Source organism: Sipha flava, unplaced genomic scaffold, assembly GCF_003268045.1.
Source record: "Sipha flava isolate LNK unplaced genomic scaffold, YSA_version1 257_pilon_pilon, whole genome shotgun sequence".
Lineage (NCBI taxonomy): Eukaryota > Metazoa > Arthropoda > Insecta > Hemiptera > Aphididae > Sipha > Sipha flava.
Window position 1 is genome coordinate 1,021,781 of NW_020272911.1, and position 17,027 is coordinate 1,038,807.

Here is a 17,027-nt window from a genome sequence, read left to right on the forward strand (position 1 = left end):
ATCATTCTATAACGAAATCAAAATACGAGTGGCTGTGAATACTGAATTGGGCTTTTTGTTGAGTTCAACACAAGCGTAACGTTCAAACCACAGACAGATGTTAAAGAAGAACCACAGAAAAGTCGATTCTAAATGGATCATCCGGTATTAGATTAAAAAAAGATAAAACCACAAATAATAAGGATTCGTCAGATTTAAATATTACCAAAAGTTTTACTTGTACATTTTGAGCTTGAATTAAAGAAAAAGTTTAAGTCGACCCCCCTTCCCTTAGAAGTAAGTTTTAATACGCCCCTACGTCATTCGTGAGTCAGTGCTTTACATCGCATTGTCGTAACCGAAGGGAACGTCTTGTACATAATGTCATGATGTGACAATAAATTATAATAATCTGTTTACCCCCCTCCCCTATATCACCCACCTACATGATTGGTAACACAGATTTTCGACAACGCCGTATCGTCTTTTACCGTTCCGTTTTGTTACTTATTTGTCCGCAGTACATACCGGTGGCGGCCAGCACGCTGAGCCTGATGACGCAGTCGATCGATCGGTACGCGTCCATCAAGCACCCGCGACATGGCCGGCTGTACCGGAGGAACAAGCACGTCGCGTACCTGATGTCTGGCGCGACGGCCGCGTGGACGGTGGCTGCGATCGTGTCGGTGCCGCGGTTCGCGCGGCCCGCGCGACGCCTGCTGGCCGACTTGCGGTGGACGCGGTACTACGAGGCATGCTACGTGGCCGTCGTGTTCGTCGTGCCCTGGACCGCGGTCGCGTTCAGCCAGCGGGCCGTCAGCCGCACGCTGTACATCACGTCACTCAAGGCGGCCGCGGCCCGCGGACAGCTCCCGTTACCTATGCCGCTCATGACGGCCGAGTCCAAACAGGTCATCCTGGTGGCGTCTATACAGAAGAACACAGTGGTACAGTCGAAGGTAATACGTGTGTGTGTATGTGTGTGTGGTGAAGCAATAGTTGTAAAACGATCTAAGCCAGTGATATTGAGACCTTTTTTCATAGAGCGAGTCACCAAATATAAAAGTACGAGTAATATTAATATTAATTTAATCATATTATCTTGTTGAAAACAGTAGGTATACACGTAGGTACACATATTGAATTTGTTTTCAAATATTTTATTGACTACTGAAATGATTACAGATCAAGGTACACGCTGTAGGTACACATTAATTTGATCAGTACGCTATTTAAAGTGCACGGGTTATGTCGTGAAATTTCTATTTGAAAATGCTCGAAAATAAAATTGATAAATTTAAAAAAAAAAATCATATTTTATAATAATTTTACTTTTTTTTTTTTAAATATTTTGTTTCATTTTCAAAAAATGCTAACGGGCTGTAATGAATATCTTTGCGGGCCATGGGTTGAACTTCACACGATAAAAACGTAGTTAAAGTAACGTATGGCGTCACCCTAGTAGTACTAGTGGCGTTCTGGTTCCGCGGCGGTACTCCACCCGCACGGGCACCGTTATGGTTGTCAAGAGTAGTTATCGTACGTTTATTAAAGGGTAAGTGATAAAAATTAAACTTTTCAATATGCATTTTCAACTTTTCTCGACCACGCGTCGAGTGGGCGTAATGAGGAATTTTAATCTATTTTCAAAGTCCTTATCAACATAGTCGATCGGTACGTCGGAAATATAATACACACGAATCCCTATGTTATTGCGCATATGGTTGAAAAAAAGAAACAATTACAGCTTCAAATCCTCTTAGCGCTCTCGAATCATCTCCTCTGGAGTACAAAAGTATTCTACGCTGTTATATTTGAACACCCGAGATAAATTGTATAGGTACGTTTTGTATACAACTTCCATTAAGTTCAAAGCAAATGAATTCTAGAATAATCTTACGCACCCTTACGCACACCTATAATACCTTATCTTATTTTATTTATTTACGCACCGAAGTCAATAGTACAGAGCTGCATTTTATAAACATTACAACTAACAATTATACGAATTTGTAATAAAAGTAATCTTTTTAATTTATACATTTTTTTTTTTTTAACTCGTAGCAATTGATTAACAATCTATTGATAGGTCCGTAATAACTGTAATTTTGAGTATGATGACTAATAAGAAAAGGATCTTAATTTACAAAATTAAATGTTAGAACATTAAGGGTTAATATGGCTGTCAGTGTATACGAATATTCAATTATATGATTTAATAAACTAACATTAAATTAAAATTAAAATTAAAACAAAATTAACATTAAGTATTTTATTCTATATGCTAAAGATACTATGCCTAGTTACGGTTAAAATATTATAACTTTCTTGTCTTAAAAACTATTTAACTTGGTAGAGGTATTTGTGTGCTTCGGAAATTGTGACTCAATTGTCGAACATTTTAAATCTCGAGAACGTATGACAAAAACAAAATCTAAAATTATATTTTCGTATTGATTTTAACATTTCAATGTAATTTGATATTTGGTGTCTTCAATATAATAAATAGAATTACGTTATTTTAGTTTCTGAATGATTATGGTTCAATAAATTCAGTTTGAGTGGTTAAAATTTACAGTATTAACGTAAATTTAAAATTTCCCATAAAAGAATACATAGTTTATAGATATATTTTTTTTTTATACAATTGAAATATATTTTATTTTTCTTAATATTACACTTTTACATGATTTTCTATTTTATTTATTATCGAATAACCTTGGCCGGATATTTAAACTTAATTAATATAAATTTACCAAACATTTTACATATCATTATGTAAGTAACGCTTTAAATTGTGACACGTATGTAAAAAAAAAAAATTAAATAAAGAACCAGTACGATAGTGAAACTCACTATAAATTATATAAAATAAGCGTTAGGTAATCTGGAAATATTAAACGATTAAAAAAAAGTGACAAATAACTGCACACATAAAAGAACTCCCGCAAAAGAAACGTGGTGGTTTATTATGATATTTACTAATTACTATTATTTGACCGTCGTATAAGCATGTATTTTTCGGTATTAAATTGTGATGGGCGTCAACTAACAACTCAATACGGGTGAGTACCTTGTAGCTCAAAAACACTTATTATTACGAATAATTTTTTTTTCTAATTTCACTAATTGCTGACACTGATATGTCCTGTTGTCAGTCTGTTGATATCGTTGACACGCAATCCTTTCGACGACTAAATTAATACATATGAGTGTAATATTACAATCGTATAAACACGGGAAAAAGGGTGCATCACAAGAAAGGTCGTGTGAATGATTTGGAAATCCGTGTACAAAAACGCATAGAAACAAGCAAATGTTGTGCGGCGTTCGAAATGAACACACAATCAAGCACAAACGGCTACGTCCACGGACGTTCGGTCGAACTTATTTGTTGTTTGTGGATACCATTATCAAAGTTATATTTCAAAGGGGGCGCAAGGAGTGCGATAGATGCACCAGTAGGTTTCTCAAGAATTAATTTTTTTAATTTTTTTAAAGCCTCTGGTGCGGTTCCTAGATTTTCTATGATTACAGCTCTTAAATTATACACCATAAGAACGTTAATATCAGATGTTAAATAGTTATTCAATCAATTATGTAAATATCAAACGAAATTATGAAATCGTTCGTCGGACATTCATTTATTTATAACTCAATTATATTTTTATTATTTAATTTGACACGTTGCATTATAGAAATATTCAAGATTTATTTCAATAATTATCTTTTTGTATAAGAATAAAGGGACTTTCGGTTAATAGTTGCATTCTGACTTTTCAAGACCGTAACACAGCTTCGGCCATTATTATACGCACGGGATACTGGAAGTCATAGGTTCCATGCGTGTCTATGGCTCATTCTGTACAGCCGAACAGAATCATACAAATTGAGTATTAAAATATGGGATGGAAAAAAAAATGAAATAAATCATTTTTAACCATGGGTGGGGCTGACATCTCTTCATTCCATCCATACACTGTTTTTTTTTTTCGAAACTACGAGATATCCAACTTGGATAATCCAAGGTCGTATATATTTTGAATATAAACCTTCAAATTCATATTCATTATATACAAATTATTCGTGTACATATAATTTTCTATAACTCCAAGTGGGTTGGTTGACGTGATGTATCTGATCATGTGTGCTTATTCAGGCTAATTGCAGAACAAAGCGCATGACAGTGGTAATTTTCCCATAGCATATTATCATTACTATTATAGTATATTGCTGGCCCGTTACTAGTCATTTAAATAGTTCAAATAATGTAGTAGATCATTAAAATCAGTGCATATATTTATTAACACGTGTGGTATAGGAAAAAGGTAAATTAGAGATAATTGATCGTTACGAATCTCCAATACATTGCAAATAGATAAGTCTATTTATAGGCAAGCAATTTTCATTAAGATATTATCCTGTGGAAAGGCTGCTTTTAGATTTAAAATATACTCGCCACAGACACGAGTTTATTAAAAACAATTTAGCTGAATGCCTTCAGCTCCGAGGTTGAAACTTGTTATATTTCAGTATTTGTCAGATAATAAATCATCGATCACGCATCGTACTACGGTCGATGATCAATTCTATAGACGATAATTAAGTTAATTGAATTTACTTGTCCGTTGTCGGGTACGGACGTTATCAAACACCTAGATGTATAATATATGAATATTTTAGTGGGAGTAGAATACACCGCCAGGTCGAAAAACTATTTGATTGTATTATCCTGCGCACGAACATCGTGACTATCACCAAATACTCGCCTCTTGATATAAAAAAAGAGGTGATGTATAGTTATCCCCGGATCAGCGAGCAAATAAATACAATGATGTTCGGTACATTTAAATATTTATTATAATCATACCATATTACGTAGATACCAATATTACGCAAGAGTCATTTTCAAATGTAAAAAATTATGATAATTATATGAATTATAACATATATATGTTTTCATAAGAAGAAATAAAATAGAATAATATTAAAATTAAATTTAAAATATTAAAACATTTTCTTCACGATATTTTACTTAATGAAATTCGCATCTTAGTGGAATTGTGATTGATTATTTATCATTTTGTTTATTTTCTTAACGATCTCAATATGTAATTTTAATTGTTCCTATATTTAATATTTCATATTATGTTGATCTACAATTTCATAATATATTTTTATGAAACATTATTATTTTTTTCGCGAAATGATTGAAAAATTGTATGCTTAGATCCATGTATTAGTTATAAAAATAATAAACGTAAACAATTTATTTCATTTTCTGTGGATGACATTATTAACGTTTAAAACTATACAGCAACTAACAGAGTGAAAATCATTGACATCTAAAAAATTTCGTATAAAAGTCGTAGGTACACTGCAGTCGAAGTCATGAAAATTAACGCTAGACAAACGTTTTTTTTTTTTTTTTCAAGCAAACTGGAAATTATATATTCTCACAACCATAATATGTAACAATAAATATTGTTAATTACGCTTCATTATCTTAAGGATATGTTTGAGCTAGATTTTATACGATGTGTTATAACGTTGATGAGAGAGAGAAATGGAGGGCTATGGGATAAGGATAGTATTCAATATTCTTAAACTGTTCAGTACGACAGTTTTAAAGTTTCAGAATTCAAACAACTAAGATATAAAGTACGAAATAATTAAAATAAAAAAAAATAGATTTATTTTTTATATCAAACAACAAGTTAGATTATATATTATTATACTATTGTTAATATACTAACAGATTCCTATTTTTTTGAGTATTTACGTTTCTCCTTGTAGTCCTTCAAATGACAAAAGTCAAATTCACAAAATACTTATATTTGGGTGAGCGATAAATAATGTTCTCAAACGGAAATTACTTGTCATCTTATTTAGAGGAAAAAGACATATTCGGAGGAGATGAGTATTTTCAGTAAAGTTATTAGTTCCTAAAAAGTTGAGTTTCGAAAAAAAATAAAACTTTACAAAAATACCTTTTTTCAGAAAGTATGAAAAATGTCCAAAGCAAAATGTTCAGCAAGAACCCAAAAAAATTATAACTATAATAATAACAAGAATACAATTTTTTTTTCTCGTGATATATTTTTTGAATATTATGTTAAGGTTGACTTAGCATGTCTTAAAAAAAAAATAAATGATTTATTTGTTGCATTATTTTGGTGCCAAAAATAATGTTATAACTAGTTATTTCCTAATCGATCATCGGATATAATATTATTATAAAATGAAAAATATTATATCCTATGTTCGATGTACTATCAACATATTATGCCCAGAGCATTTGGAAAATTTTATCCTGAACGTAGTGCTTAAGTAAATGGTTATTATAACGTACAGCTATATTCCTTGAATTTATTGTTTAGCACAAACATCTTCGAACAAGCGATTAATATTTTCCGCCCTAAAGCGAAAATTAAATTGTCGCTCTTTATTAAAGATATTACAAATCAGAGTTTTAATATTATGTTACTATTTGGATTTGCAGTGATCTTATGGAGCTAATATTATAATAGTAAAGACGCATTTAAGTAATTATTATCGGCTATTGTCGATATTAATCTAATTTTTCCACTTCAATTTTTTTAAAATTATATGTCGTCCTAAAAACTTGTTTGTGCTCTAGCAACGGGCATTTATACAACTAACATACTCCTGTTATGTTTATTTTTTCACTAGTTATCACTATAGATATTATAAAATGCTACAAAATTATTTCTATAAATTAAGTTATATCAAAAACTCGATTAAAATATATAATATTGTGAAAAATAAAATAAATCTATTGGTTTTTGCTAATTATAATCTTTATTATTATAATATAATGATTACAATTAAAAACATATTAAGAGAAATACCTAATGAGTATTACGTAATTTAATTGTCTCGGGAATATTATCTTACAGTATAAATTTTCTCGTAATTTTTTAATTGGCACCAAATTAATTTTTTCAGATTAGTTTATTTCCATTAATTTCAGATTCAACATATTATTATGCTAAATTGGCGACTTCGGTCTTCTCTCGAAATTATACTGTAGTAGATGATGTGAATAGTTTTCTTATTGTCATTAAAAAAATAATTAAGTATCAAAGATCGGATCCGGTGCAGATGCGTACGTCTCATTTGCGTACAGCCTATTTTTAGTTACAAATTTTCTCACTTGCGTACAATGTAATTACCTAGAATAACATCAATTATCATTTGCGTACACACGCATTTCCTTTCACACTCGGTCAGGCTTAGGACTGGCAGAATATTTTGCAATACTCTGGCGTGTTTAAAAATGAGGGCGCATGAATAAATACGTTCAGTGTGTTTCAAGGGATACACTGTAAGTAGTGAAACTTTTAGAAGTATGAAGCAAAATGTCACTGTACAATATTTTTGTTAAATCGTTATTATAACTACAGGTAACCACGGCGATGAGTGTCTGAAACTTTGAACCCTTTTTAAACGCATAAAACCCTGCACGATAACCAAATTATATAATGTTAATTATATTGTGTGTTTATTGACGTAATTAATATTTTATTATAAGTTTGAGAGTTTTCTTTTTATATGAATATAAAGAACACATACAAATCAGATCGTTTAACATAGGAAAATGTAAAAAATTCTTTAAAAAAATGTATACAAATAAAAACAGAGTTTATGTATGTTCGTATTTATGTTTTAATCGATTTAAATTCTTTGTAGAATATTGTGTTTAAACGTCAATAAAATTGTGTATCACTGGAATTGTGACTATCTAATAAATCCAAAAAGCCCTTTGAACAATTTTTTTCTTAGTTCTAAATAAAATAATGTCTTATGTTATGCGTGGGTTTTAAATAACCTAAGATAATAATTATTCGGTTAACAATAATATTCACAGTGAACGATGTTGTATGCAAGATTGTTGGAAACATGCGGTACATATTTGAATTAATGCAGTCAAATAGGAAGTGTAAATTCAGAAACATGCTTTATTTTGAATCAGTTATCATCAACTATTTGTATTGTTTTGATTATATTATTATTATTATAATAAATCAGACGTCACTGACAACAAATGTAATTACATACTTTAGTACGGGCTTGAGAAATATAGTTCAGAGGCACTTGTTCCCATTGTCTTATTACTTTTTACAAACATTTCAGGAACAGAAAGCTCTCTTTGTTTTCATACAAAATAAACTGAACTGAAATAATTTCCTCTTTCAGAACACCAACCTTTTTCTGTTCTTTTTAAAATAAAATCTTAAAAAGATTTAAGGGGGCTCGGCCCCCCAAATATTTTAATAGCCTCCCAAAATTGAAACTTTGTTAGAAATGTTATTCGTTGTTTTTATAATTATCTGTTCATTTTTTTGAAAATCGTAAAATAAGAAATAATAAAAAACTATTTACGATAGCATTAACAATACTATTTACATAGTTTGGTTACTTGCGAAAGAATTTTTAGTGTAATGAAAAAAATAAAAACTTAGCTGAGAACACCGTTGGTTCAAGATAGGTTCAGCAATCTTTCAATACTATATAGGTATTGAAAAAGATACATCGAAAAATATAAAAAGCGATGATATTTTGAATACCTTATTGCTGATACAATAGATATTTGTCGTAAAAATAAAATATTAATTATTTTTAAATATAGGTTATTTAGTGTTTTTTTTTAATATAATTTAAACATATCCATATTTGTAATGTTAATAAGTTTTACTTGTTCGTGGGAAGGGGGTATGGGGGCGAAGCCCCTGCGGGTTATTTTACATTGAATTATTATAATCTCCTCAAAAATTCAACCAAATGTCCGCCTATAATCCCCACGCTCGTTGAATATTGTTCTATCGCCTCCAAGTAAAATTTAATGTAATTGCATTGCCGTAGTTTCCATGGGTTGATTCGGACTATAAAGAAACAATCATAACTCCTCATATTTTGAATCACGTTTTATTCAACCGGATATAACGAGTTTGTATATTTGTTTTTGCGCACAGGGATTACGCGATCTTCCGCAAACCCATCTTTCGGCGTGTTTTGCGTAGTCGTATCGATGCTACGTTATTATATACAGGTTAGGTACCTATAGATACGATGAGTCTAATAATTTTTTGTCATCACAATCAATTTACTGTTAATCGAAAACATTTTAATCACCATGATTTTTATTTTCAGGATAGTATATTAATATTTTATTTGATGAAATTTTCAAAATTTTCTCCCACCATACGACAATAATTGTTAATACACATTATACATCACATCATTATTATAATCTATTTGAATTATGTACAATTAAATCTACACGTTTGTTGACCGATATTCATAAAAATATAAAATTAATAGCGAAGTTTTTATTTAATTTAATAGTACATAGAAATGTAATCTTTCGTCCGGCATAGAGTATATCTCTGTATCGTTATTAAAGCCCCGAACTCCGATTGGATGATATAGAAGATAATATTATACGGTGCACCAGAAATTGATTAGACGATTGTTGCGGGAATATTACGTATTCTGGTTATGCTTACGCGTAACATAATAATCTAAAATGCGAATCAAATTTATTTTTATTTCTATATTACGTACGGTATTCGTGCGGATATCAAACGAACGATATAGCAAACGCTGATATTTCAAACATTTCTATGGTCCTACGCGATTGTACTTTTCAGTTTGGTTATTCTTTTTTTTTTTCATTCGAACCACGATATTACGCATGCACCGAGAGAAATATACGGCAGCCGCATAGTATTAATAATAATAACGGCTTGCCGTTGGGATTGTTGTTATTATTACTATTAGTACTATACGAGTATACGTTCGCGGGCTTAAATTGGAAGTGCAAAATGCTGTGAACTGCGGTTCGTTTCGCAAACGGAAATTACGGGTCTCGAACGGATGTCGTCGCCACCGCTGAAGAATCCTTCGAGTTCTGATGCGATTCGAGATGTCAGCTCTTTTGATATACTGTAAATTACGTACAGTGATCGGAAGCGATGACAAGCGCGGCTTAACAGTCTTTGTCATTATATATTATCCTTAGTCCTGTTACCTACATACATATATACTGTAGATAGTTGTAGAAGGATGCATTGTAAAAACGTAACCTGATTTGGTGTACGGTGGATGTGTGAGTAAGATACGTGGGTGGAGTGTAGAAAGGAAACAAAATAATTTGTTCTCGGGATTTGTTGTTTTTTTTTTTAATTTAACAAAGACATGTTTCCAGTGAGTGATGCCCGACAGTTTAAATTATCGTTATGGGGTTTTACGACATAGTGATCGATAAACACGGCATGGAGATTGATTTTGAAATAACTACACATGTTACAGTATAATAAACACATCAATTTAAATTTGATTTTAATCTTCATACAAATATAAAAGGATCTCGTTGTTACATACCTACAATCAGGGGCGGATCCAGAGTCGGGGAACTGTGGGTCAAGCCATTTCAAGAGGCCATTTATTAGGGATGAAACTGAATTAGAAATTAATACCTTGCAAAAAAAAAAAAAAACACAATATGCTCATAAAAGTGTATAAGTATATTTATATATATAGAATTAGTGATATCACCGATAATGACTTATTTACGATTAATGAATATAATCTTATTTATCAGCGCAACAAACGTACGGAATAAAATATGATTTACTTAATTTTCTACTAAAACGATATAATTTAAAATATAAATTATGAATTGAAAAATTTTAAATTTTGAATATATATGGCATTCATTTTTCAAGTAACTCCGATAGGCCAACTGTCCAAGAGTCCAAATCAAGATCTAAAAAGAGAAAAAAATTTCCAAGAGGCCAATTTTGTCAACAAATATTAACTGTGGGTCAGCTGACCCCCTTAACCCCTCTAGATCCGCCCCTGCCTACAATTATTGTGTTACAATCGAATTGATATTTTTCCGCGATATATTTTAATCGATAAAACCTTAACTCTAATAACTACGAAAAGAAACAACATTATCATTACTTTATTACTTTATTACTTTTTATTGGAATAACGAATATTTTACTGAATACTTCGATCGTTCAAAAATCATTAATACATCGAGCAAACAATGATTATGCTATACTAATTGAATAATAATTTACACTTTATAGACTTGTAGATTTAACAAGCTTAACTTGAACTTTAATCAGTTACTCTAATCAGTTAGCTCGACGTTTTCTCAACGGTACAGCACACATGTGTGCAAACAAATTTTGTTACATATTAGTATTAACAATTAAGTAAGTATGACACAAGAGAATAGATTGAAAATCAAAAGTCCATGATATTTTATATAAATTTACAGTTTAAAAATGTAATTGACTTAATGGTAATTTACATTTGTTGTTTGTGCACCATCGCGACGAGCGTCGAGGATTCGCGAAGACCATCGTCCCCCCCCCCCCCCCCCGGAGACAAGCACCTAGCTGCCCGGGCCGTCGATCGCAGTGGTGTGTGCAGAAAAACTTGTTGTTTTTTGCGTGACAGGTTCGCTCTTGGCCGGCCGATAACTATTATGCCTGCGCCGCCTTTCTTTCCGTGTGTGTTATTTCTTAACGCTGATTCATTTTTGTTCGCGATTGTCGTCTGTCGTGCGTTTGATCCGCGACCGTTGGTTGATCTCGTGTATGTGTCACCGCGTGTAGTGTCAACGCGTCTTTTTTTAGATATTGTCGACCTCGTGGTCACTTTCGCGGCCTTGCGTCCTTACGCCTGGTTGATTGATGGACAGTGGTATTATGCCATTACCGTGCCCGTGTTTCACGAACTCGCTTTTGTGCATGTTAGACAGTTCCTCTTCGAGTGCGTTTCCCGTACGTCAACCTGTTTTCGGTTCGTCGTACGCGTCTCGTACGCCAGTAGTACCAACCTCGTTCCCCACACAAGCCATCCATCGCCACGATTATTGTCCGTTGTGGTCTGCCGGTTGGTAGCAGTTCTGATTGACGCTGCCCTCTAGAAGTCAGGTGCAGCGATTATCAGTTGGACCCTTATCACCACCACCCGAGATAAGATTGTTTTTATTTATTTATTGTCTGTAAACCTTAATAATAATAAGTTTGATTTCTTCCCAAGGGCATATTATTAATTGGTCTATCATTTCTTTGGCCTTTTGTTGTCCTTGAATATCACCATCTCCTCCTCTCACCATATTTCATAATCTTCTTCAGAGCGTACGTTTGCGAGTGTCGCGCGGCCGGCTGGCGATAAATATTTTTCAAAGGCTCCACGACGGTGCGTTCAAACATTTGTGGTAAAGTTTGTTTATAACTATTAGGTCGCGTAACTGTAATTAAATGAACTGCTACGTAGTTAAATTTGTTAATTTGCACTTATAACTTAAACTTAAACTTTTACGTTTAAAAATAATTTACAATGCATTTAGATCAACATCAGAGAGTAGGGTTGCGCAGAAACCAAAATTAATCGTATCCCATCGTAACACTACTTTTGGATAAAATTTAATTATCGCGTGCGCATCAAAGTTCTACTTTCTAGTTGATCGAGTACCTATAGTATATGTATTCAAATCCTAATCATATTACAAAGCGATTGGGTTGAACTCGATTCTTTTTTATCGCAAATAATTACTTTAACGTGAAGCGTGCCTCGGAAGCTCGGAGTCAGGTCACTTGGCAAACCAAATAATCATAATAAATACAAGCTTATATCGTGTCACGTGCTTTTAGTAAACAGTTGTAAACGTACATCCAGTATTTACTTTAGAAGTCTAAAGAGCGACAATCACTGTTGTCGTGGTTAGGTTAGGTTAGGTTAGGTTAGGTTAGGTTTTAACTTAACCAAATCATTATATTACCATATATTGTATCGATAAGTAAAATGTGTATTTTTACGATTTATAAAAATGTACCTATACAATCCGATGCTACCACAATTTAGTGTAACTGCATTCTAGAAATAAATGTATTTTAGCCAGTATTTTACCATAACGTATCCGACGTAGATTAATTTGTCACACAAAAGTATTTATTTTTTAAACTGTGAAAACGTAAAATTAAAATGTTTACAAACTAAAAATTGAAAAAATGTGAAAACTTATTATCACATTTCGATAATCAAGGTTCGTCTAATAACTTACTATGTAGAAACATATGATAGCATGAACATAAGAACAATAATTGTGGACATACTGACGTATGAATAGTTTTGTGTTATGTCGATACGTACCAAAAGCAATAAAAATAACTACTAATATATATCATGTACATATAAATAAAAAATGATAATAGCATTAAACCATATAAGATAACACGTCCAACGATAATCCAGTACATCAGTTGTGCATATGATATCTCGAGGTTTGATTTTAAACTTGGGTAACCGTGTGTTCGCAGGTGACCAACGACGTGGTGCAACACCAACAACAACCGCACACGTCGCAGCAACAGCCGCAAACGTCTCAGCAACAACCGCCGCAGCCGCAGCAACAGAAGCAGCAGAAAACGGTGCCGACCCCGAGCGCTCGCAGCCGTAAACGATTGGCCAAGGTGTTGGTGGCGTTGGCCGGCGTGTTCGTCGGCTGTTGGCTGCCGTACGCGGCCGCGCTGCTATACGCCAACTGGTGCTGCGACGACAACAATCGTCGGCGCACCGGGGTTGGCACGCCTGCCGCGGTTCACCGGTTGGCGACGGTTGTCGCGCTGTTGCTGGGCCACGTCCACTCGGCCGTCAACCCGGTGGTGTACTGGTGGCTGAACCGGCACACGATGCGCGCGTGCCCGTGGTGCTGGTGCGCGGGCGATCAGTTCGGCGACAACGACGACGACACGGTCGCTGACGGGTTCGGTTGCGGCGCGTTCGGCTGCGTGGTTGGCGGCGCTGCGCTGGCGTTCGGTTGCGGCCGCGGCGACCGCGGGTGCACCGACAGCGGCGGCCTCGACTGCGGCGGCGGCACCGGTTGCCGGCAATCGCAGAACCATACGCCCACCCGCTTCAACCGGCTGCTGTTCCGTCAGCCCAACAACCACCAGCGCAGCCGGCAACCGTCGTCCACCAACGAAGCGGCGCTGGGCCCGTTCAACCCGCGTTTCGCCACGCCTAAGAAGCGACCCCAACAGTTACCCGTCGTCAAGAACCCCGTCATGCTGTACTACGCGTGATCCCTCCCCGAGCCTACGTCCCGCTGGTAAACGGTATCTTGTCCACGGCCGGCCTGCGATCCGAGCGGTGACGGATATTCACCCGACTTTTATTGTCGGACCGCGTGGTTCAGTTCGGGAAGACGGGGATGGTCGCCCGAGCTCGACGTTTTCATTCCTTCATCGTTCGCACGTTTTGCGGCCATACATCCGTTCGTGCGGTCCTAGTAACCAACATCGACGTTAAGGCGACTTAACGTGACGTTTAAAATATTCCGGTCGATAGAACTGTATTACGGTTTTGGTTTTCAGTACCTTACCGATACTGTCCAATCTTACTTGAACCGCGCTCACGGTAACCGCACTGCTTATCGGTTTCTAACATTACTTTCCGCGTTCGAAATGCATCGCACGTTGAGCAGGATAGCCATCTCAACAACGGGACTTCCGACCAATTAGAACCCGATAGTAGATGGCGTGTCGCGGGATAGCGAGACCGACGAGACTATAAACGCATTTACCCCTTCCCCCTGTCGTTAGCATCAAAATCTACGTGTACACTTTCGGTACTAATCGTCAGTGGTAGCGTGATGGGAGTTGTATTGAAGCAGCGGCTTTATGACTTAAATTAAGTGGGTAGGTAGTATTTTGTGACAGAAAAGTGTATTACATAATTTGTAGATACATTTGACATAAAATACTATTACTAATTACTGTTACTGTTATTATTTTGTTTAGACCTGTTATTTTTAATATTTATGTACTTACAAGTACAATTGAACTCTGAATCTAAGAATTTTATTTATTGTGTATATTGAATACACATGTAATTGCTTCATTAAAAAATAAACTTCACGCCACCACTGCTAATCGTTTTAAATACTTTCCATGGGTTCGACACACAAAGGTAAGCACTAAATCGCACATAACAACTAGCCTAGTCGTTCCTTTCAACATTTATAACGTTCCGTTGTACTTATATTAATATTATTATTTGTTGTAAATGTGTTGCAAGACCCATATATATACCGTAAACGTTTGTAGCGCGTGGACATTTTATTTCATCTGTTCGTATATAATGTACAAATAAAATATTATCAATCAATGAGATTCCTACGCGTCCATTCCCGATGTTTCAATACCATATTAGTTACTTAATGTAGCAGATAAGTAAAATGTATATGTTGAAATGTTCAAGTATTTTGGTGATAAATCTATGACGGAAAAATAAATATAGATACTGATAATGTGGACATTCGATTGTCTTATATGCCAAAATAGGATATGAATAAAGTAAATGATGGCCGTTTAAAATAAATTTTCCAATAGTTTCTTTTTGTGCAATTATTACTCCATTTTCATAAAATATTCATATAAGACTTTACTCGACCAATATTTTATTATTGGCCTTGCGTATGGTTTTCAAGCCACACAAAACGCATAAAATTAATAATTTTATCAAAATAAACAAGAACGTCAACTGAACGAAATGTTATTTTGTTTTCAAGTATTTTGTTCTCTTTATAATTGTAAAAACTACAGACGGCACTAAATTATAGCATTTTCTGTGTCCACCAAGTCCAATTTTAAAACTCCAAAAACATAATGAAACTTTTACTTGGCTCGAAATGCCGAAATCGTTGAGAAAAAAATACTCTCCGAAATCGCGTCGCTAAGGTATACGTGAAATCTGAAAATTGCTGCAACGGAAAATTCGACCGTCGAAATTTCGGAAAATATTACAAATCCCGTATCTATCGGAATTCTGTTAGCGGATCATCTTAACTTTCGACCTTAAACGTAACCACCCTTATATTATTATTGTTGTCAGTATCGAAAAATGACGTCATGTCGCGAATGTAGGTTATATGCTCGTAAATTTTTTCAATGTACAGAGTACATACCGGTATATAAATAAAACAAGTTGGTTAAACGGAATCTTTTTGAACGACATTGGAAAAAATAGACGTCGGATGAAGTAAATATAAACATATGTAATCATATTGAAAACTATATCGTATACACTTTGTACATCCAAGCCCATAGTTTTTATCGTCGTATAAGTGAAAACTCATTCAACGGAAATTTCCAAATAGCGGACGTTCATTGGTGAATGAAAAAATGTTCAATACTCTTTCATTGGAAAACCCTTAAGTAACGAAAAATTGCATGGTATTTTAATTTTTTGTAAATTTAGAATAATAAATTGTGGAATTTCTAGGCCTACACTCTAAGTCTTATTTCATAACTACTCGTATTATACTTTTTTCAATCCGTCCAATTATTGAAGTGTGTGTAAATTAAAAATAAGAAGTCCACGGTAAGCAATGACAACATTAAAGGTTATATTGTATACACAAATACATTTCTTCTAACAAGATACAAAATAATTTATTTTTCTCTTGCCCAGTCAATTTAAAAAAATATCTTTACATATAAAATAACTTCACATCAAAGTCTTAAATAAGCTAAAATAATTGTTTTTTTTTTTTTTTTAATTTAAATTATATGTTAAAATTATTTTTTTTTTATCTTTTTATACATTTTAGATTTTGAATGGATCAAGAAATATATTGATTTTATCATGATATTTTATTTTATGTCACTTTTTTTTTTTTTTTGCAAAAGTTTGAACATTAAAAATTTAACCTACCTTATTCAAAATTTGATTCTTCTAAGCATCTTTAGGAGTATAAGCTAATACATACGACGTCTTTTACTCAGAATAATTTTTTTTCGAGATCAATGGTTCATTGGTTCCAAGTTTAAAAGACTAATATAGCATCTAATCTCGTTACGAATGCTTATATTTCATTCAACCTAGCCATTTTCGTCCTTTTTTTAAATAAAATATTTGTTGATACATACAACATACATAAATAATTATACATACAAACAATATGAGTACATTATATCATTGTTACATTAAATAAATGT

General features: G+C 33.9%; 1 protein-coding gene across 2 annotated transcripts in view; it reads left to right on the forward strand.

The window, feature by feature from the left end:
- Window positions 1-16,553, forward strand: part of LOC112684740 (probable G-protein coupled receptor No18) — a 172,533-nt gene extending 155,980 nt beyond the window's left edge. For both annotated transcript variants that reach the window (XM_025556388.1, XM_025556387.1), the window contains exons 5-6: window positions 501-938; window positions 13,347-16,553. In XM_025556388.1, the coding sequence (XP_025412173.1) occupies window positions 501-938; window positions 13,347-14,111 (1,203 nt within the window). In that variant the 3' untranslated portion in view covers window positions 14,112-16,553. The remainder of the gene's footprint in view (window positions 1-500; window positions 939-13,346) is intronic.
- The last annotated feature ends 474 nt before the right edge of the window (window positions 16,554-17,027 follow it).